Source organism: Physeter macrocephalus, chromosome 11 (assembly GCF_002837175.3).
Source record: "Physeter macrocephalus isolate SW-GA chromosome 11, ASM283717v5, whole genome shotgun sequence".
NCBI lineage: Eukaryota > Metazoa > Chordata > Mammalia > Artiodactyla > Physeteridae > Physeter > Physeter macrocephalus.
In genome coordinates this window covers 81006057-81029677 of record NC_041224.1, presented here as the reverse complement: position 1 = coordinate 81029677, position 23621 = coordinate 81006057, and the positions used below count along the sequence as shown (strand labels likewise).

The 23621-nt window shown below is 38.7% G+C and overlaps 1 protein-coding gene across 1 annotated transcript in view; it reads left to right on the top strand.

Annotated features, from left to right (window-relative positions):
* The window catches only part of MCTP2 (multiple C2 and transmembrane domain containing 2), a 254744-nt gene that overhangs the window by 196926 nt on the left and 34197 nt on the right, over nt 1-23621 (top strand). The window contains exons 18-19 of the mRNA XM_055088201.1: nt 19185-19307; nt 22051-22092. Of these exons, the coding sequence (XP_054944176.1) occupies nt 19185-19307; nt 22051-22092 (165 nt within the window). The remainder of the gene's footprint in view (nt 1-19184; nt 19308-22050; nt 22093-23621) is intronic.

Below are 23621 nucleotides of genomic sequence, written 5' to 3'. Positions count from 1 at the left end.
TGGACGAGGCTGCATCTTGTCTTTCTGGTGGGCAGGTCCACGTCTGGTGGTGTGTTTTGGGGTGTCTGTGGCCTTATTATGATTTAGGCAGCCTCTCTGCTAATGGGTGGGGATGTTTTCCTGTTTGGCTAGTTGTTTGGCATAGGCTGTCCAGCACTGTAGCTTGTTGGTCTTTGAGTGAAGCTGGGTGTTGGTGTTGAGATGGAGATCTCTGGCAGATTTTTGCCGTTTGATATTACGTGGAGCTGGGAGGTCTCTTGTGGACCAGTGTCCTGAACTTGGCTCTCCCACCTCAGAGGCACAGCCCTGCCGCCGGGCTGGAGCACCAAGAGACTGTCCTCCACACGGCTCAGAATAAAAGGGTGAAAAAATAGAAAGAAAAGAAAGAAAGAGGGAAAGAAAGAGGATAAAATAAAATAAAGTAAGATAAAGTAAAATAAAGTTGTTAAAATAAAAAATAATTATTAAGAAAAAAAGATTTTTTTAAGTAAAAAAAAAAACAACAAACGGATGGACAGAACCCTAGGACAAATGGTGAAAGCAAAGCTATAGAGACAAAATCTCACACAGAAGCATACACATACACACAAAAAGAGGAAAAGGGGAAAAAATAATCTATCTTGCTTCCAAAGTCCACCTCCTCAATTTGGGGTGATTCGTTGTCTATTCAGGTATTCCACAGATGCAGGGTACATCAAGTTGATTGTGGATCTTTAATCTGCTGCTCCTGAGGCTGCTGGGAGAGATTTCCCTTTCTCTTCTTTGTTCGCACAGCTCCCGGGGTTCGGCTTTGGATTTGGCCCCGCCTCTGCGTGTAGGTCGCCTGAGGGCATCTCTTCTTCGCTCAGACAGGACGGGGTTAAAGGAGCAGCTGATTCGGGGGCTCTGGCTCACTCAGGCCAGGGGGAGGGAGGGGTACGGATGTGGGGCGAGCCTGCGGTGGCAGAGGCTGGCATGATGTTGCATCAGCCTGAGGAGCGCCGTGTGTTCTCCCGGGAAGTTGTCCCTGGATCTCGGGACCCTGGCAGTGGCGGGCTGCACAGGCTCCCAGGAGGGGAGGTGGGGATAGTGACCTGTGCTTGCACACAGGCTTCTTGGTGGCGGCAGCAGCGGCCTTAGTGTCTCATGCCCATCTCTCGGGTCTGCGCTGATAGTCACGGCTCGCGCCCATCTCTGGAGCTCCTTTAAGCGGCGCTTTTAATCCCCTCTCCTCATGCACCAGGAAACAAAGAGGGAAGAAAAAGTCTCTTGCCTCTTCGGCAGGTCCAGACTTTTTCCCGGACTCCCTCCTGGCTAGCCGTGGCACCCTAGTCCCCTTCAGGCTGTGTTCACGCCGCCAACCCCAGTCCTCTCCCTGGGATCCGATCTCTGAAGCCCGAGCCTCAGCTCCCAGCCCCCGCCCGCCCCGGCGGGTGAGCAGACCAGCATCTCGGGCTGGTGAGTGCTGGTCAGCACTTATCCTCTGTGTGGGAATCTCTCCGCTTTGCCCTCCGCACCCCTGTTGCTGCACTCTCCTCCACGGCTCCGAAGCTTCCCCACTCCGCCACCCGCAGTCTCCGCCTGTGAAGGTGCTTCGTGGTGTGTGGAAACCTTTCCTCCTTCACGGCTCCCTCCCACTGGTGCAGGTCCCATCCCTATTCTTTTGTCTCTGCTTTTTCTCTTTTCCTACCCAAGTACATGGGGAGTTTCTTGCCTTTTGGGAGGTCTGAGGTCTTCTGCCAGCATTCAGTGGGTGTTCTATAGGAGCAGTTCCACGTGTAGATGTATTTCTGATGCATCTGTGGGGAGGATGGTGATCTCCGTGTCCTACTCTTCTGCCATCTTCTCCTGTCTCCTAAACGTTTCTTGTATTTTCTCCATTCTATTTCCAAGAGTTTGGATCATCTTTACTATCATTATTCTGAATTCTTTTTCAGGTAGACTGCCTATTTCCTCTTCATTTGTTTGGTCTGGTGTGTTTTTGCCTTCCTCCTTCATCTGCTGTGTGTTTCTCTGTCTTCTCATTTTGCTTAAGTTACTGTGTTTGAGGTCTCCTTTTTGCAGGCTGCAGGTTCGTAGTTCCCGTTGTTTATGGAACCTGCACCCAGTGGGTGAGGTTGGTTCAGTGGCTTATGTAGGCTTCTTGGTGGAGGGGACTGGTGCCTGTGTTCTGGTGGGTGGGGCTGGATCTTGTCTTTCTGGTGGGCAGTGCCATGTCTGTTGATGTGTTTTGTGGTGTCTTTGAACTTACGATTTTAGGCAGCCTCTCTGCTAATGGGTGGTGTTGTGTTCCTGTCTTGCTAGTTTTTTGGCATGGGGCGTCCAGCACTAGAGCTTGCTGGCTGTTGGGTGGAGTTGGGTCTTAGGGTTGAGGCGGAGATCCCTGGGAGAGCTCTCACTGATTGATATTACATGGGGCCGGGAGATCTCTGGTGGACCAATGTCTTGAACTTGGCTCTCCCACCTCAGAAGCTCAGGCCTGACACCAGGCCGGAGCACCAAGACCCTGTCAACCACACGGCTCAGAAGTAAAGGGAGAAAAAAAGAAAAGAAAAATGATTAAAATTAAAAAGTAGTAATAAAAGAAAAAGAAGAAGAGAGCAACCAAACCAATAAACAAATCCACTAATGATATCAAGTGCTAAATCTAAACTAGGATAAACATAAAAATCAGAAACTAGTCAGTCACAGACAGCAAACCCCAAGTCTACAGTTGCTCCCAGAGTCCACCACCTCAATTTTGGGATGATTTGTTGTCTGTTCAGGTATTCCATAGATGCAGGTACATCAAGTTGATTGTGGAGATTTAATCTGCTGCTCCTGAGGCTGCTGGGAGATTTCCCTTTCTCTGCTTTCTTCGCACAGCCCCTGGGGTTCAGCTTTGGTTTTGGCCCCGCCTCTGCATGTAGGTTGCCCTCAGGCATCTGTTCCCCGCCCACACAGGAGGGGTTAAGGTAGCAGCTGATTAGAGTTCTCTTGCTCACTCAGGCCAGGGGGAGGGAGGGGTACGGTAGTCATAATTGGAATGCGGGGAGATCCTGCGGCGGCCTCGAGGCCAGCATGACGTTGCAACAGACTGAGGCACCTTGTGTTCTCCCGGGGAAGTTGTCCCTGGATCACGGGACCCTGGCAGTGGCGGGCTGCACAGGCTCCCGGGAGGGGAGGTGTGGAGAGTGACCTGTGCTTGCACACAGGCTTCTTGGTGGCGGCAGCAGCAGCAGCGTTAGCGTTTCATGCCCGTCTCTGGGGTCCGAGCTGATAGCCACAGCTCGCGCCTGTCTCTGAAGCTCATTTAGGTGCTGCTCTGTATCCCCTTTCCTCGCACACCCTGAAACAATGGTCTCTTACCTCTTAGGCAGTTCCAGACATTTTCCCGGACTTCCTTCCCGGATAGCTGTGGCACACGAGCCCCCTTCAGGCTGTGTTCACGCAACCAACCCCAGCCCTCTCCCTGCAATCCGACCCAAGCCTCAGCTCCCAGCCCCCGCCTGTCCTAGCCGGTGAGCAGACAAGCCTCTCGGGCTGGTGAGTGCCGGTCGGCACTGATTCTCTGTGTGGGAATCTCTCCGCTTTGCCTTCTGCACCCCTGTTGTTGCGCTCTCCTCCGTGGCTCCGAAGCTTCCCGCCTCCGCCACCCGCAGTCTCCGCCTGTGAAGGGGCTTCTAGTGTGTGGGAACCTTTCCTCCTTCACAGCTCCCTTCCAGAGGTGCAGGTCCCGCCCCTATTCTCTTGTCTCTGTTTTTTCTTTTTTCTTTTGCCCTACCCAGGTATGTGGGGACTTTCTTGCCTTCTGGGAAGTCTGAGGCCTTCTGCCAGCATTCAGTAGGTGTTCTGTAGGAGTTGTTCCACATGTAGATGTATTTTTGATGTATTTGTGGGGAGGAAGGTGATCTCCATGTCTTACTCCTCCATCATCTTGAAGGTCCCCCCTCGCATTATTTTAGAGTCCTTCCTCTGCCTCTTTATTACTGAATCTTTCTTCCCTCAGCCCCAGAAGCAGTGGTAACACTGAATGTGTGTCATTTACTCGTTGTGGTTTTACCACCTTTGTATCTATCTTGATCGGTATAATTCTATTTTGTCTGCTTTTTTAAGATTTTATAAAGGAATTGTGTAATACTTTTAGGTTTTACTCTGTGACTTACAAATTAATTCACTCAGTATTGTTTTTTGACCTTCATCCATGTGGTCAAAATGTGACCTTCAGCTATCTTCATTCTGTATGATATATATAACTTTATGTATAAGTTATTTATCCATTCTACTCTAGAAAGGTATTTGAATTGATTGCAGGCTTGATTGGGGTTTTTTGTTTGTGGGTTGGTTTGCTTGTTTTTCAGCTATTATGAAAAGTGGTCTTGTCAACATTGTACATTTCATCTGGCGGACATGTGCAAGACTTTAGAGCAATGGCTCTCAATATGTAGTGCCTGGAGAGTAGCTTCAGCATCACCTAGAAACTTTGCAGAAATGAATTTCTCGGGCCCCACCCCCATCCTGTTGAACCGGGAACTGTGGGTGGGGCCCAGAGATCTTGTCTACACCAGTCCTCTGGCATTTCCCATGCATGCTAAAGTTTGAAACCCACTGCTCCCAAGTTTATACCTAGGAGTAAAAATGCACATTATCTGATATACACATTCTGCTTTATAGTTAATGCAACCGTTTCCCAAGTTCCTGAACTGTAAGCATCAAATAAAAGTTATCAGTGTTCTACATCTTAAAAAACTCTTCTCATTTTAATATGACTTCTAAGTTGTGTCAACCTCATGAGTTGTCATACTTTGTTGTGGTTTTAATTTCCATTTTCCTCATTACTAATAATATATATAGGTTTGGGGACCTTTCCACTCCTTTTTTCTCCTTTTGCCTAATTTTCTTCCCCCCCTCTACCTTTTTATTGATTTGTAGAGGTGTTTTATGTAATCTAGATAGAACTTCTTTGTAACAGAAATATCTTCTCCAAGATTGTGGCTTATTTTTTTCCGTTATATATTTTGATGAACAAAATTCCTATACTTAATGTCAGATTTATTAATTATTTTCGCTGTGGTTTGTGCATTTTATGTCACTGTAGAGGGATCGTTCCCAGTCTCAAAGTCATAAAGATGCTCTTTAAATTTTTTATGGTTTTACTTTTTATATTAAATTTTAAAATCTGCTTGTGAATTGATTTCATTTTTGTATTTTGGATACCAACTGATCTAGTACCATTTCTTGAATATTCTACTTTTCCTCAGAGATCTACAATTTCCACCAGGTCATATTGTAAATCAGGTTTCCTTATATAGGTGGGCTTGTCCATTCATTGGTCTCTTGTCTACACCAGTACCAATGTTACAAAAGCATCATTTGAATTTAGCATTGTCCTTCCCAATTTGTTTTTCATCTTCAAGAATGCCTAGGCTCTTCTTGGCATTTTGTTCTTCCACGTAATAGTTAGAATTGACATGTTGTGTTTCACAAAAAATAGAACAAGACAAAGCCAAAATGGAAAATAAGTCAGAATCAAAATTATTGAGTTAACTGTCAAAATCATGCCATTGATAAAGAACAGCAGAATGAAGCCAAATTAACTAGAAGTAAAAATAAGAGAAAAATTGATGAAGTAGAATATGTGTGTAAAATAAAAAGGAATAACAGTTAAAAGCTGTCTCTTTGAAAAACTAACAAAATGGGTTATTCTTTCCTGAGAGTTTTCAATGTACAAAGAGTAAAGACACAAATAAATAACAGCAGGCATTGAACAGGGAGATAATTCAGATGGGCAGAGATTATACATATGAGGATATTATGAAGTTTTATGCTTAAAATGTTGAAAGATGTATGAAAGAGATGAAACTTATACCACAGTGCATCCAAATGACTGAAAAAGAATGAGAAATTGAATGGCCTTACACCCACTAAATAATTGGATCAGTAGTTTAATGTCTTACCAGAAAACAAAACATAGGCCCAGGCAACTTTAGAGACACGTTTTTAACAAACATTCAAGGAGCAGATAAATCCTATATTATATGGAGACTTTTCAATTGTCTTCTGGCTGTTATTTTTTCCATTGAAAAGTCAGTTGTCATTTTGATTGTTATTCATTGTGGAGGAAATGTGATTTTTCTTTAAACTTCACTATATCTACTTCTCCCCTTTCTTTTGGTCATGAATTATGTGCAGTTTTACTATGAGATGCCTGCCTGTGATTTTTTTCCCCTTCATCCTATTTGAGGTTCTTTAAATCTGTAACTTCACAGCTTTTATATTAGGTTTTTGGAAATTCTCATTCAATATCATTTATAGCTTTTCCCCATTTCTCTCTTACTCTCTTTTTCTGGACTCCAAGTTTTTACATCTAAATTAAACCTTTCTAAATGTGCCATGTAGCTGCTTTTTTTTTTTTTTTTTGGTGTATTTTGTCATCATGTTTATATCTGCTTTAAGTATAGATATTTTCTACTAATACTCCAAATCACAAATGCTCTGTTTTCTGCTCTGCTATTAAATTCATTTAGTGAGCTCTTCATTTCACTTATCTCTTTAAAAAAAATTTTCCATTTCCATTGGATTCTATTTCATAGACCCCAGTTCTCTGCTGATATTCTCCATGTTTTTTTAATCCATTTTCATGTATGTTTTAATTTACACATATGTATATTATATATTATGGCATAAATATGTATATATTAATCATGGCTATTTTAAAATTTATAACTGGTAACGCTTACATCTAAATAAGCTTTTTGTTCTCATTGTCTGTTTTTCTCTTGATTTTTGGTCATTGTTTTTTAATCCTGACCATACCTGGTTATTTTTTATCAAATACTGGATAAGATTTATTAAAACATTTTAGAGGATATGGAATATGTTATTTTCCACAAGAGAGGATATAGAGGAGGCAGTGAGGGTCTAGCAAGTCAGAATGATCCAGTCAGGGATTGAAATGATCCAAGGTAGGAAGGATTTCAAGCATCTTGAGGATTGATCTATTTCTGGTTTTACCCCTATGCTTAGTGCTTCAGGAGTCTTAATAAGTAGTGTTTGCTAGCGCCCTTATTTTCTAAGAGTCCTTAACCTCCAGTTTTTATTTCCCAACTCAGTGAGATTGCCAAAAACTTTTAGTTCCCACTTTCTGCTTGGCCTCAACTTTTCATCCTAACCTCACATGCTTTAGGAAACAGTAAATTTCTCAAGGAGACATGCATGCAGAATGTCAGGCTTGCATCTCTGCTATTCCTTTCATCCTTCAAATCCTGGCTGCCATAGTTCCCCTGCACTCCAATTTTTACTTCCCTAGATAATTAAGATTGAAGCGAGCTCTAAACTGCTCCTGTGTGCTCAGTCACTTGTCTTACACAGTGAATTGGCAAAAATAAAACAAAATATAACAAAAAACTCTGAAGGAGTTAAAGCAATAGCAAACTAAGATGTACCTCTCTGCGTTTGTCTCTTATCCTTGATCTTGCCCCTCAGGTCCTGGATGCCTTGATTCCCCTCAGATGTCTTCATACAGAGTTTGTATAGATTATTCAGTTTTCACAGCTGTTTGGGGGGTTTCTGTTTGGTTTTTTGTGGGTTATTTTATTTTATTCAGAAAGAATGAGAGAAAGCTTCAGCTTCATACCGAAAAGCTGAAATTTACATGTCTACTTAACATACAGGCTTAACAGCAAGGTTGTCTTAGAATTTTTCAAATCAACCCATACCTCTCCCAGTTTATAGGCTTTTTCTGTCCCCTGTTTTACTACTAGATTGTCTCATTACACACAGATTAAACCTTTTTTTTTAATACGTCCATGTTTATTTAGACTGGTATACACATTTACCATTGCTTTTGAACACATACATTCTCATGTTCAGCCTTTTTATACCAGGGACAATTTTCCTTCTCTTTGAAATAAATCTATTATATGTACTTTCATGAGGGTCTTTGGGTGATAAGCACTGCTGGCTCATGCTTTTCTGGAAAAGTCTCAGTTTTACTTGTAAGACAATTTGCTAGGTACAAGTTTCTAAACTGAAAGACTGAAAGCATATGTATTTAAGTTATTCTACTCTCTCCTTGTTTCCCTTGTCGCATTGAGATATAAAGTCACTCAAATTGCTTTTTCTTCGCAGTTGAATTGTCTTTTCTCTCTAGCTGCTCGTGAATGTTTCTACTTTTTTCCCAAGTGTTCTTCAGTTCTACCATGACATTTTTAGGCCTAAATTCTTCCTTATTTATCCTGATATGGGTTTTTTGGATCTTCCTATATGGTATATTTCAACAGTTCTGGAAAATCCTCAGACATTGTATCTTCATATTATTGCTTCCCCATTCTCTTCATTAACCCTTTGCCCCCTCAACACCCATCAGACGTATGTCAGACCTTCTTATTTCTGTCTTCCATGTCTTTTAACCTCTTACATATCTGTATCTTTGTTTCTCTCATCTACATTCTGAAGAACTTCTTTGGAATTATTTCTCAGTTCACTAATTTTCTCTTCAGCTGTTTATAATCTGTTAATTAACATAACCATTGCATTTAAATTTTATCCTCTCCACTTTATATTGTTCCTCACCAGTAGTCCAGCTCAGAATCCATGGTCCATTTTAAAAATAATTTCCTTTCCTTCTCTACCTTCATTATACTTGATTAGCAACCTCAGGTAAGCATGGCTAGAGAAAAACATATAGTGCCTCCTGACAGTTATATTACATTTCTGTAAGCCATTCTCTTTTCCTCTCTTCTAGGCTATTTTATAACTTCTCTTCTGTCCTCAAACTCTAATACCTTCTCCCTGTCCTCAGATCATGACCATGGTTGACACAAGTACCCATCTACTGCTATCTTGCCCTCACCATACCTACCTATCCCCCTACCACCATCTATGCCTGTATCCTCTCCTTTTCCTCCTCTAACTGTGAATCACTGAATTGTTGCTTCTGAAGACCAACCCTCCATCTGTGCACTGGCTCCTACTCCTACCCACTGTTTCAAAAATATTGTTCCAGCTCTTCTTTCTTCTGTCTCCCACATCATCATTTTTTTCTCCCTCCCTCTCCTGTATTGTTGCTTCATCCCCTTCCAGCTTCCACCCTATTTCTCTGCTCTTCTTTATATCAAACTGTTTCATAGAGTTATCTCTACTCACTGTCTATAGTTTTGCTGTTCTCTCTTAAACTCACTGTTATCTGATTTTTGTCTTATCACTCCAGTCAGCTGCTCATTTCAAATCACCAGTGACCAATTTTCAGTGACCATCTTATTTAGAAATGTATTGTTGCCCTCCTCTTTGTTTATCTTGTTTTCTAGGATAGCACAATCTCCCAGTGTATCTCTTTTGCTCTGACTGCTCCTCAGTCTCCTTTTCTGGTTCCTTTTAATCTTCTCCAACCATAAATTTACACTTTTCTAGGGATCACTACCTTGTAGGCCATTTCTCTCTACTGTTACTTCCTTGTTAAAATTATCCAGTCTGATACCTTTAAATACCATCTGGATGCTGATAATATGCAAATTTGTGCCTCTAGCCCTAGCCTCTTTTCTGAACTCCAAACCTTCTGTGCATTGCCTACTCTGTGTCTCTGCAGGGATGTCTAATAGGTGCCTCAGACTCTCCTTATCCAAACCTGTTCTTTCTACAGACTTTTGTCTCCATTAACGAACCAGTCCAGTCTTCCAGTTTTTCAAGCCCCACAACTTGGTATCATCCTTGATGATTCCATTTTTATCTTCTCATTCAAATTGTCTACAAATCCTCTTGGTTTACTTTCTAAATAGAGTTACATGACCACTTTTCACTAATTGCACTGCCATCACCATGGTTCTCAACTACAATTAACTTTAACCTGGATCATTGCAATAGCTTTCTAAATGAAACCTGTGCTTTTACCCTGCCTCTTTATGGTATGTTCCTGTGATGTACCAGAGTGATCTTTCTTTAATAGGAGTCAGATCATGTCCGTCTTCTGCTCACAGCCCTCTGACAGCTCAACAACTCCCTTATAATAAACGCCAAAGAACTTAGAGCCATGGTTCAGGCCCTTTAGGACTGGCTCCTGTTCCTTTCTCACTTCTTCCCTTTCTAATCCTCTTGCTCACTCTGTGTCAGCCAAGGGGGTTCTTACTATTTCTTGAACGTACTAGGCATACTCCCATTTCTGGACCTTTGGATTTGCTGTTCTTCTGACCAGAAACACTATTCACCTAGATTTGCACACTTCTCCAAGGGCTTTGCCCACATATTGCCCTTCTCAGCAAGGCAGTCTCTAACCCCTCTACTTATAATTGCAGTCCCAGCCCCATCGCCTGGTATTCCCTTTCTTACGTTCCTGTTTTGTTTTCGTCACCCTCCTCATAGCCATTCTTAACCATCTGATGATGTAGAATATACAGCTTACTTATGTATCAATCTCATCCCTAATCCCCCAATATAATGTAAGCTCTATGAAGGCTGTTTTGTTGGTTGGTTGGTTGCTTGGTTTTGTTCACTGTTGTGTCTAAATCAGTGTGGTTCATGGTAGGTGTTCAATAAATGCTGGGACAATCATTTTATGCATGAAGTAAAGCAGTGACAAAAAGATGGGGTTAGTGCGTTAGTGCTCAGGGTCGGAGTGAGGGGGTCACACTTCAGAGTGAGGAAATGTTCAAGCAGTAGCTTCCTAGATGAGAGAAGGGTGTGTTCAGAAGCAAAATCCTGGACACCATTTCATCTTTTGGGGTCTGCAAATAGTGCAACATGACTAGGAATCTAGGATGTGTGGTGGGTGTTATGAAATAGTCGAGTATCAGTCAGTTCAAGGAAGGCCTTAGATGTTAAACTATGAGTTCTAAATGTCATAAGGTAGGCCAGGAAGCAATAGAAAATATTCAGATGAAAGGGCATGACATGACCTGTAGGTGTTTTTTTTGGTTTTCTATTGTTTTGCTTTATTATGGTGGTACATAAGGCATTTTGTTTTTCTCTTTTAATGACAATAAATCCAGGTATACTTTATTGAGAAGGGGCCACTTACTGATTTGTTGTCATAGAAATGAACTTGTATGTGGTCAAATTAAAAACAAATTGTTGCATTGTTTTCTCTTTGTTTAACCCTTGAGTTTTTTGGATCAGAACTAGCATAGTTTGTTTCACAGTACTCAATACCTTTATTCTAAAATAATCATGTGTGTGTGAATCTCCCCCCAATCTGGGCCTAACACATACAGGATGGTTGTTCATAAAGACTGATTATTTCAAGAGACACTGTTTTCAAATGTCTAGATTTAATCATTAGTGTAACAAAAGAACTGATTTTCACAATATTCTGAAAGGTGTGTGTGTGCTTCTCTTTCTCATTTTCTTTGTCATAGGGGCCACACCAGTGGTTTTCACAGAAAGTTAGGCCCCTCTTCAGTATTTTTCAAGCGAAACATCTTCCAGCCCCTTGAATGAACATTCAAGGGGCTGGAAGATGTTTGAATATTGAATATTCATTGAATATTCATTCAATGACTTTAAAGTCATTGGGCTTTAAAGCAGTAGTGCCTTAACCAAACTAAATCAACTAGCCCTTCCTTTGTGCTTCTTGAGTTTCTCCTTACAATTTTAACCCAAGAGTGTAGTAAGGAAGGTAGATGTTTGGTTAATTTTCATCTGTTTTTCTTCTAAAATAATCAGTTCCACTTTTATGCCGCTCCGCGGCATGTGGGATCCTCCCAGACCGGGGCGCGAACCCGGTTCCCCTGCATCGGCAGGCGGACGCGCAACCACTGCGCCACCAGGGAAGCCCATCAGTTCCACTTTTATAATAATTTTATCTTAATCCTTAATTGACTTTATGAGGTGAATCTTGACTTCTTTATTCTATTCCTTAAAATTCAGTGTTTACTTGGAATAGGTTTACTTGGGTAGGTTTACTTGGGTATTTACTTGGGTAGGTTTACTTCCTACCCATAGGAATGGGTAACTTAAAACAGAGAGTAGATTTTCCATTAGCTGAAACTTGATATAGAAGTTTCTCAAAGATTTTCTACCACAAGTGAACTTTTAATTTTGTTATTACATGCTTAATGTTTATATGCTATCTTAAGTTATGTCATTCTACTACAAAGTAGAGTAGCAATTTGAGATCACCTAGTTAATCTGACCAACGTTGGGTCAGGGTTATACTCTGAATAGTGATCATATTGAGCGGCTCCCCAAATTTCTGTGGCATCCTTAGCTATTTATGAGAACAAACATAAAATAATCCATGATTTTGTATGAGCCACCTCTACAATAATATATGTGTGTGTGTGTGTGTGTGTGTGTTTGTGTGTGTGTGTGTATTTAAATGAGGATCTTGATTCCATTGTTCAATTTCTTTTAAACATTATGAACAATGTGTAGGTCACAAATGGCAAATGCTAATTTATATAATCACACTTTGTATGTTTGTTTCATTTGTTTTAACAAATGCAATGTTTCTGAGTTATTCAGAGACTTGATTTCATTTAATTGAGCTATTTCCTAGTCTTAAATCTACTCTCAAGGGACAGAAGGACAAAATTTTAAGATAATCTTAAATGAGTAAATCCTAAACTATTGGGGAAAATAGCCATGCTATTGTATTTGGTATTCCAAGTTAACTACCTTATAGTGAGGCATCCTCTTGGATGTATAGAAGATATTTAATAATTGGTTGGTTGGTCAATTTTATCGACCACTTCTTAATGAAACCTGAGAAAAATGTAGCCTGATTTGTTCTTTAAAACTCTTTGTGACATAAAATAATATATTTCTCAGCCCTACCTAAAGAAACAATACCTAGAGGATTTGTTCAAGAGATATGTTCGTCTATGGCAATGCTGACTAAGTGCCTCAATCACAGCTACCTTGGAACCACTGACTCCCTAAGATAGTATTTCTGGTTTTAGGTTTTCCCCCAGGAAAACACAAGTGTCTTTATGAATCATTTTTCCTCATGATTTGGCATGCTTATATTCTTCATATAGATTTGGCATGCTTATATTCTTCATATCTATAGATATGCTTATATTCTTCATATCTAATTTCATAAAAATTATGGCAAACACATTTTGGGGTAGAAAGTGAAGAAATATTTGTAAGCTGAAGATTTGAGGTAATTTCTTAAAGTTACGTTTTTGGGGAAGGTTCACATGGGGTCACCATTGCATCTGCATCATGGAACATAGGGAAACCTGCGTGGTGGGGTGAGAAGCTTCCTTGGTGTCAGAGAAATCAGGCTTCACTGATTCTGACATTTTATAGGTGGTTCTGTTTTAATTCTGAGTAGTTGTTCCCTTGAATGGATATATTATGTTCACTTGTTTGTGTACATTTGGGCTGTTGCCAGTTTTGTTGTTGTTATTTGGAATGAAGCTGCTATGTTCTGAACATTTGTGCGCAAGTCTCTGGGTCATATGTTAAATATCTAGGAGTAGGAGGGCTTGAATTACAGAGGTGTATGCACAACTTTTTGAAAAACTGCCATGTAGTTTCCCAAATCAGTTATCATTTTGTATTCCTACCAGGAGTGTATAAGACCTCCAGTTGTTCCACATTGTCAACACTTTATATCTTGTCAGGATTTTTTAAAATTTTAGCCTTTCTAATATGTGCTATTTCATAGGAGTTATTTGCATTTTCCTGATGGATAATCAAGTTGGATGTCTTTCCATGTGCTTTTAGATATTCATATAGATTTGTGTGTGTGTGAAGAGTCCGACAAAATATTTCACCAATCTTTATTGAGTTGTCTTCTTACTAAGTTGTAAGAATTCTTTATGCATTCCAGATACATGTTCTCTTTCAGTATATGTATAGAAAGTATTTTCTCCCATTTTGTGACTTTTTTTTTCATTTCTTAATTGTGTCTTCCAAAGAGCAAAGGAAGAATAATTTCAATGAAGTTTCCTTTTTCTTTTATTTACATTATTTTGTTGTGCTTTTTTGTCCTAAGAAATCTTTGGCCTACCCTCCCCTATGCCAAAGGTTTTCTCATATGTGTATTCTAGAAGTTTTGAAATTTTTGCATTTACTTTTAGATATTATGATTCATTTAATTTCTATATATGGTAAGTGGTAAGGGTTAGTGATTTTTTTTTCCCCACACATATATCCAGTTGTTCCAGGGCCATTTGTTGAAAAGACTCTCATTTCTCCCATTGAATTACCTTGGCAACTTCCTTAGAGATCAGCTAATTACATATATGTGGATTCTATTTTCTGTTCCATACTATAGCTTTATAGTAAACTATATTAAGTAGTATAAGCTTTATTTTTTAAAATGGCCTTGACTATTCTATGTTATTTACATTTCAATATAATATTCAGAATCAGCTTGTCAATTTCTACAAAATTGGGATTGCTTGCATCTGTGGATCAATTTGTGAAGAACTGCCATTTTAACAATATTGAGTCTTATAATCCAGGAACTAGTGGCATTTCTGTCCACTTCTTTATGTATTCTGTAACGTTCCTCAGTAATATTTTATAATTTCCAGTGAAGAGATCTTGCTCACGTTTTGTGAATTTTATTCCCGTGTATTTTATGGGCTTTGGTTCTACTATAAATGGAAAATCTTAAATTTTATTTTCCAGATTTTTGCTGCTAGTTTTAAAAATATAATTGATTTTTAAAAAGTAACTTTATACCCTGTCACTGCTGGATTTGTTATTTCTAGGATTTGCTTTGTAGATTCCTTAGGATTTTCTATGTAAAAAATCAGGTCATCAATAAAAAGAGACAGTTTTGCTTTCCTCCTTTCTGATACTTATGCCTTTTATTTCATTTATTTTCCTTCATTGCAATGACTAGGACATTCAGTCCAATACTGAATAGGAGTAGTGAGAGCAGACATCCCTACCTTATTTCTAATTTTAGAAGGAAATCATGCATTTTTCTCCATCATAGAATCATTTTGTCTGTTCTAGAACTTCATCTAAATGGAATCATACAGTATGTGCTCTTTTTTGTATAAGGCTTCTTTCTCTCGGTGTGTTTTTGAGATTTATTCATGTGGTTGCATGCCTAAGTAGTTTCCTTCTTAGCAAGTGTTGATTTTTTTAAAAGCAACTTCTCAAAGCATAATTTACATACAACAAACTATAGCCAAATATGATCAAATACGATAACTGTAAGATTTTTGTAAGTGTCCTTTATCAGATTGAGTAAATTCCTTCTATTCATTGTTTGTTAATAGTGTTGAATTTTTTGTCAATATATTTTTCCACATCTATTGAAATAATCAAGTGTTTTTTTTCTCCTTTCTGTCAATGTGGTGAATTACATTGTTTTTAAATGTGAAAATAATCTTACATTCTTGGAACATATTCTACTTGGTCACACTGTAGTATATATTTTTCATATATTTCTTGATTTGGTTCGCTATTATTTTCTTAAGGATTTTTGCATCTTTGTTCCTGTTGAATATTTGCCTGTAATTTATTTTGTTGTAATGGCTTTGTCAGGTTTTGGTATCAGGGTAACACTGGCTTCATAAAATTGGTTGTGAAGTGTTCCCTCCAACATAATGTTCTTTCTTCTTTGAATGTTTGATAGAATTCAACAGTAAAAGCATTTGAACCTGAATTTATCTTGGTGGGGACATTTGTTCAGTTTTGTTAAGTTGCATTTTTCAATAGATTTTTCCTTTAAGTGGTCAGAATTTTTGCCACAGAGTTATTCATTTTATTCTCATCTCTACCTTTTATGCTTGCAATGTTTATTCTATTAACTTTCAATGGAATTATTGATATGTTGAATTTAGGTTACCATTTTATTATTTTTGTATTTGTCTACTATGTTTCTTATTCCTATTTCCCTTTTCTTACCTTTTAGAATTCCATTTTAATTCATCTGTTGACTTTTTATCTATTCTTCTCTGCTTGTTCTTTAGTGATTGCTCTAGGGATTAATCCTGTTAGACTCAAATTGCACATTTGGTCACACCTGCTGTGGGTGGCAGCTTTGATCCCAATTCAGACACTGCTTTGATTCTGCCCCATGTGTGTGGTACAGACCATAGCAGAGTTCACATACAGAATCTGGGATTTTCTTTGGCTTACTCTCTCCTTCCAGTGTGTTTGTACACTCTCTGGTGGCCCTAATTGTCACTGACTCCTTTGCCTATATCTTCATTCAGAAAGATGGCAAATTTTTCTGTTGAGTACCAACTGGTACCATCTCTGTGTCTGCAACTGCTCTTGAGTCAAAGGTGCAAAAAACGTTAAAGTGACTCCATGCAGATATGAGTTCCTTTCCCAAGGTTTCAACTCCCCTGCAAAATTAAATAACTTTGTTTCAGACTCTCAGATAATTGGTCTCCCCTCCCTGCCAAGGGTTTCTATTTGTTTTTGCTAGAAGCTGTTGCTAGGAAATTAATCCTTTATTACAGAAGTAGGAATTAGGCGTTGATTTTTAAAATGTTTCTGAAGGTACTAGTCTCTCACTCTAAAAGAGTTTCAAGCCCTTTGAATGTGATATTTAAATATGGCTCTTTTTTTTTTTTTTTTTTTTTTTTTTTTGTAAAACACTCTGGGCTTACTTACCTATACCTGGTGGAGGCAAATATTATGGTAAATGAGGTGTTTGTCTAACACAGCTGTCCCTCTAGTATTGGTTGATGTACAAGTAATTTTGTTGAAGACATTTTATAAATAGTTGATGATGAAAATAAATCAAAAATATGTTGTTTCCTATTTTTTCTCAATAGTTTTAGGTCAGCCTCTTTTTACTTGAAATTATATTTAGAAATTTAAAAGAACAGTAAAACCCCACTTATCCAGTAGATACGCATTAAGAAATAGTAATCCTTTAGGACACAGTTAAAACCTCTAATCCTAAAAGAACTTTAAGAACAGGGAAAGGGAAATAGGTAACAATAAGGAAAATCATTAGTTTTACATAGTAGAGAAGTTGCTGTACTGTTTTCTCTACTTTTCTCTATGTTGTTCATAATAAAACAAGACAAAAAAGTAAAAGAAAAAGAAAGCTTTAAAAAGCTAGGAAATTATAGGAAAATATATATATTATGAAATAATAAAAGAAAGTTGATAAAGCACACCAAATTAATAGACTGGAAGACATCAACAGTATAATAATTTGCATTGAATCAAAAAGTATTTCAAGAATTCTGTACTTATTAAAAAATGTATAGAGGTTTAGCACTAAAACAAAATATAATGTATAGACTGGGAGGCTAAAGAAAAATGTCATGATTTGCAGTTTATATGATTTTCCACACCACATCTCCAAAATGATACATTTGCAATCTCATAACAAGCAATAAGAGGGCTCAGAAATAATGGGACCAACATATAAATCAATGTTCCTGTACCTAGAAGTAACCAACTGAAGTATATATATTTGAAAATGACCCCACTTGTAATAGTATCAAAAGTGTTAAGTAACTTACAAAAAATAACAAAACATTTGCAAAATCATTATGGTGAAAGTAAAAAAGATATTTTGAGATACATAAAAGAAGTTCTGAGTATATGGAGAAATAAACAGTCCTTATAATTCAGAAGGTCAATGTCAGGATGTCAGTTCTCTCTGAATTGACATATACATTAAAGGCTATCTCAATAAAAATTTCACCAATAATTTTATAGAATGTTGCAAATTGATTTTTAAATACATTTGGAAGGATAAAGGGCAAAGAACAATCCGAGATAATTTTGAAAGTGAAGTAATTGGAACTTACCCACTCAGATATCATCTGGTTACTAAACCGCTGTTTAACAACATGGTCTTGGTGAAAGAACAATAATATAATTCAGTGGAAGGGATGAGAGGGTCCGTAAACAACCAACACAGTCATGTGGGAAGCTGATGTGTGACAGAGGTGGGCATGTAGATCAGTGAGCAAAGTATGGATCCCTTCAGTAGTCTAATTCTGAAAGTTGACTGTATTCAATATTTTGTAATAACCAATAAGGGAAAAGAATCTGAAAAAAAAGATATATAAGTGTGTATAACTGAATCACTTTGCTGTACACCTGAAACTAATACAACGTTGTAACAACTATACTTCAATTTTTAAAAATGAAATAAAAATAAAAGTTGGCTATCTGTGAGGATGGAGTTCAAATCAGATGCTTGTTTCCAACGATAAACCAAAAAGCATTTGAGACAAAATAAGGAACACACACACGCACATGCACACATACACCCCCCCACACACAATTATCTTTTGGAAGAAAATACAAGGAAATTGCTTTATCACCTCAGGGTAGCATATGATTTCTTAAGTAGAACATTGAATATTAAACGGCAGAAATGCTAAAGTCAAAGATTAATATGTTTGACTATATTAAAAAACAAGCCACTGTTTCAACCTATGTTTTCAATGATAAGAGAGTATAATGGAAAAATTGCAGAACATTCATTGGAATGGGGTACCATAGATCAGGTAAAATGAATATACTTGATTTATACATAACACCATCAGTAGTTCTATAAAACATAGTATTGAACAAAAAAATACCAGAATGATCTCAACATTTTGATACTGTTTATGTTATTTCTAATATAAACCTTATGTCTCCTCAAGTGTCAAAGATTCACACTGATCCTCATCTTCTTGTGGCCATGTAGCCTCAAAATGGGAAGATTTTAAGATTTTTATGGATAAACAACAAGGTCTTACTGTATAGCACACGGAACTATATTCAGCATTCTGTGACAAACCATAATGGAAAAGAATATATACATATATATATAAAAAATAATTTTTTTTAAGAGACTTCAGAAAACTGAAGTTTTTATCCAAAATATTTGAATTTTTCAACATTGGCAGCCTCTTTGAAAAGTAATCATTCTTTCTAGTTCAGATACACCTCACTGTTGGCAAAATTTGGCCTGTGGCCAGCCTCTTCGTGACTTTTGGATTTTCCACACTACTTTTCCTAAATTCTGGTACATTGAATCCAGAAGCAAAAAACTCTGAATAAGGTTGATAGGGTAATGAGGTTTCCAAATATGGGAACTCTATTCCAGAGTGTGACAGGCCAACCCATTTCTCTGTCTTCCTTATTCTGCTACCAGTTCTAAAACTGTATTAGTCATCATGTGTGTATCTTTGTGTGTGTGTGTGTGTGTGTGTGTGTGTGTGTGTGTTTTAACCTATTTGGAACTATATAGAGAGTCCTGGGTTTCATCTCCTTAAGTCAATGAATAGGAATTGAAGATTGCTCCCATACTGTTTTTTCAAGCAGTCATTTGGTCTGTGTCTTCCAATCAGGTGTTTTTAGTCACTGTCTGGAATTTTGAACTGTACATGTTCCCGCTGGCATTATCGCTCCTCTTTGTCTACAATTTCATCAGACCTACGAGGAGGAAGGTTGGCAGCATCCAGGACAGCCAGGTGAGCAAAGATTCCAATAATTCTGACATTTGACTAAAGAAAAAATGTGTTAGCAGTAAACCACCACCACCAAATCATGACCCGAGTCCACTGCATTTGAGGTTTGAGGCGCAACACTGCACCTGTATTCATGTTACAGGGAAGATATTTACCATGTGTAATCTGGAGTCTTCTTCCTAGAGCATCTTGTGTTCCTGAGTCTTGGCCTGCCTTCTTAGCCTGAGTGAGCCATCTGGTTCTTGGTCAGCATTTCCATGCGGGCAGCGCATGTCTGCGTGCCCATCTGGTTCTCCATAAGGTTCCTGGGAATGAGATTTTCAATCACTAGAGAAAAGCCTTTGGTGGCTCCTTGAGCCCCTTCAGGGCACACACAACTGGGAGGCTGCCTCAGGCCTCTCCATATAATTATCCTGTGCAATATTCTCCTCTAGGCTGAAGCCTCAGGGGATGCTCTGAGGCTTGCCAACTCCCAGGGAAATCAGAGAGTGTGTGGGCATGGGCCCCTCTGTTCTTGAGTGCCCAAGTTTTTCTTGCAATTCTCAAACTCACCATGGTGTTGAAGGAAGCACAGGCAAGGCCTCTTCTCAAAGACATCCCCCAGCATTTACTTTCCTTAATTTTTCTCCAGCTCTCCCTCCCCTACCCCTCTTATCCCAGCCCATAGAATCTTTTTCTGCTCTGGGTTAGAAGGAACTTGTATTTATAGACTTGCTTTATGATATAATCTTGGCATTCCAGATTCAAGAACCAAGTTTTTAAAACAAAAATCAAAGGTCTTGAGACTTGATAACATCCTTTAGAAAAATCGCCTGCACATTAGGTTTTCTAAGACTCAAAACCTGACCATCTTGACCTATTTTTCCTTATAATGTTCTGATTATTTTAAAAAATCATCTCTGAAATAATGGATATTTAAGGAATGTTTCTGGTTTCATTTGGGATGGGGGAAATGAGTGTTATGGCAGGGAGTAAAACGTCAGACAAATTCCAAATTCTATTCTGTTTGGTTTTTGATTGTGTAGTGCAATAAGCATGTGCATATGTCAGTAAATGAGGGGCCTGAAAATGCTACAACCAAGTAACAAATAAATAGCTTTAAAGTACAGGTTTATGTAAGGACTAAGTTTCACAGAGTTACAGATGAGGGAAATTTTTACAGAGAAGCATCTGTTGTAAAAGTGCTGTCAACTAACATTTTTACAGTTTTAATCAGATTTTATTTTCCCAGGTATATATATGATGTATATGTTTATAGCGTGTATATATATATGTGTATGTGTACATGTGTATTTGTAGGCAGATATATATATGTATATATGTGTGTGTATGTAAATATGGGTACATAAGTGTACTTGTGTGTGTATGCATATAAATGTGTATGTGCGTGTATGAAACCTTTTTATTTTACTAAACATTTTCTAATTTATTACCTAATTTAATCTTGGTAACATAACCATGAAGGAGTCAAGAACTACTGTTTTCATTTCATGCTTCATAAAGCTAACGTTCAGAGTGGCAAAGTGATTTGCTCAAAGTCACACAGCAAAACAGTGCTGGAACAATGTCTCCAGCTGAAGACTTTGTCTCAAGATGAAGACTTCTGACTCCTAATTACATTACAGAGTTTTTCCCTCCCATAACATGTTTCATTGTATTCATTTTTATCCATGTGCTTTTATGAAACATGCTTGTTGCCATCATTGAATAGGTTAGTTCTCCAGCATCAGTAAGTATCCCACAGACTGCTAGGTGGAGCTCCTAGGAATTCTGGGAGGTAATACAGTACCAGCCCTGAAGAAATTGCTCACTGGTTTATGGAGGATAGCAGAGTACTGTCTGGATACTTCAGTTACTCCCTTATACAAGCATGATGTTGACCATTCTTTTTTCTGTTGGAACAATGGCATCTAATTAGCATGCCTGACCTTTGCAAGGTTAAGCAGAAAGGTAAGTGTTCAAATTGAAAATAGTCCTTGGTTTTCTGATACCCAGCATTCTTTTGAAGCCACCAAATCATTGGATTGTGTACCAACACGTGTTAGCTTTTAAATGTAGCAGTGATATTATTCAAGTGTACCTGTTAACTAGCCAAGATCTCTAAATGAATCTGAACAAGGCTATGTGCAGCACAACTGGTTCTGGGGCCCCTGAACTAAAGGCAGTCCCCCCTTTAGTCTAGATCTGAGCCTTGAGTTTCCTTCCCTCACCAGTTTCCTGCCCCCCACCAACCCTGAAGCCCAAGGAAAACAAGAATGCCATATAGAAACCTGTAGCTTATTCTTAAGATTGATTACATTCAGACTAATGCATTTTCTACTGTCTAATGTTTCGGTAATGGCCCCAGAGGAAAAATGCAGTCATTCTAACAATGAGCCCAGCACAGACGGAGTATGGTGTTCTCAGCCTTAACACAGCAGCTGCTTCATTTGTCAGACTCAGAACAAAACTGTTTACAGATAGTACAACTCCGCAATGCATTTTTAAATCTGGCTGCCTTCAAAGGGCACTCCCTAATAGCTTTATTTATACTTAACAGTTTTATGTAGATTATATGCATATTTGTTTACAACCTTGGCATGGCATCCCTTAACTTTAAAAGTGTCCTTTTTAAAGAAGTTACAGTGTATTTTAAAAAGACTAGTGTTGCAATGATATAGGAAAACTTTAATCATGAGTATGCATTTCATTCGTAGTCGGTAATTTCGGTTGACTTTTTATTACAAATTATGGATTTTCCTTACAGGAGAGCACGGACGTAGATGAGGAGGAGGATGAAGATGATAAGGTGGGTGTGCTCGAGAAAGGACACAAAGGGGGAACATGACTGCTTTCAGTGTTCTAGCCGGTTGAGTCAAACTATATATATATTTTTTTTTTTACTACCATAGGGTGACCAGTATAGTGATATTCTCGTAATGTATAAAGGGTATCCATTTTTAAGATTTTTTAAATGAGGATGAAAAGGGGCGAAATATAAGGAATAACTGAAATGTTATAGAAGCATCCCTCTAGGAGGCCTGTCATTTGAGGCAAAGATTAGCCTTCCCCTTGGTGGATGAAAGGTAGATGAAAGGTAGCCCAGGAAGTCAAAAGTAAATCAAGTGCAATCTCTGTTCCTTTAGGCTCATGTCTGCACTCTGCAGGGTGGTCACCCACTTCAGAACCTGTCACTTGCCCAGCTGTTGCTGGCAACGTTTTCAGCTCTACGTCTGTGTACATCTGTCCTTTCTCTCCTCCTGGGAGAATCTCTCAAATCTGCTGCTTTTTGTTGTCATTATGCTTTCAGACAAACCTTCTGAAATAAAATGAAAAAAAAAAAAGTGAAATGCCAAATGAGATGCTACTAGCTTCATGGCCGCCCAGTCCCCTAGAACCTATGGATCTACAGGGCTGGGGTGATAGTGTGTAGAAGGCTGACAGGAGAGGAAAGGGGCGAACGGGGGAAACTTAAGAGTTAAGTATCCAATATAAAATGTCCAGAAAATAGAAACGAATTTAAAAACACTAGCTCCATGACACAGACAGCCTTAAAATTAATTGAGCGAGCCAGATGGTTTTGCCCATTTGAAGGATGCCGGGCAGATTACAAAGTAAATCTTATTTGTTGTGCTAAAATGATCATTAATAGCAAAGTAATAAAGTATAATTTTTTTAAAAGGGAATTGACCCTTTTTAGAATGAAGGTCCCACCATGCAACTTTCTTCTTCTTCTTTTTTTTTTTAAAAATTAATTAATTTATTTTTTGTCTGCTTTGGGTCCCCGTTGCTGCACGCGGGCTTTCTCTAGTTGCAGGGAGCAGGGGCTACTCTTTGTTGCAGAGCACGGGCTCTAGGCTCACGGGCTTCAGTAGTTGTGGCTCGTGGGCTCTAGAGCACAGGCTCTGTAGTTGTGGTGCACCGGCTTCATTGCTCCATGGCATGTGGGATCTTCCTGGACCAGGGATTGAACCCGTATCCCCTGCACTGGCAGGCGGATTCTTAACCGCTACACCACCAGGGAAGTCCTGCAACTTTCTTCTTGATGAATTGACGTGAGTGGCTTCTGAGTGATGTAACTCCTTGAACATTAAAAATAGTCATAGCTAAGCTAATGTGCATGAGGGGGAGTTTAACCAAAGGAAACACAGGTATTAATGAAATTATTTTAAACCTACATTAGTCATAATTATCAATTTTATTAACCAAAGTTTGGAAGTGAGGACGATTTCTTTCTCTTGGACCAAGTCTGTGTAAACGAGCCACCCGTGGAAGGAGGATGTCATCCACCCTTGAGAGATAATTGTGACCATGGGGCTTTGTCCCATCTGATAAAGG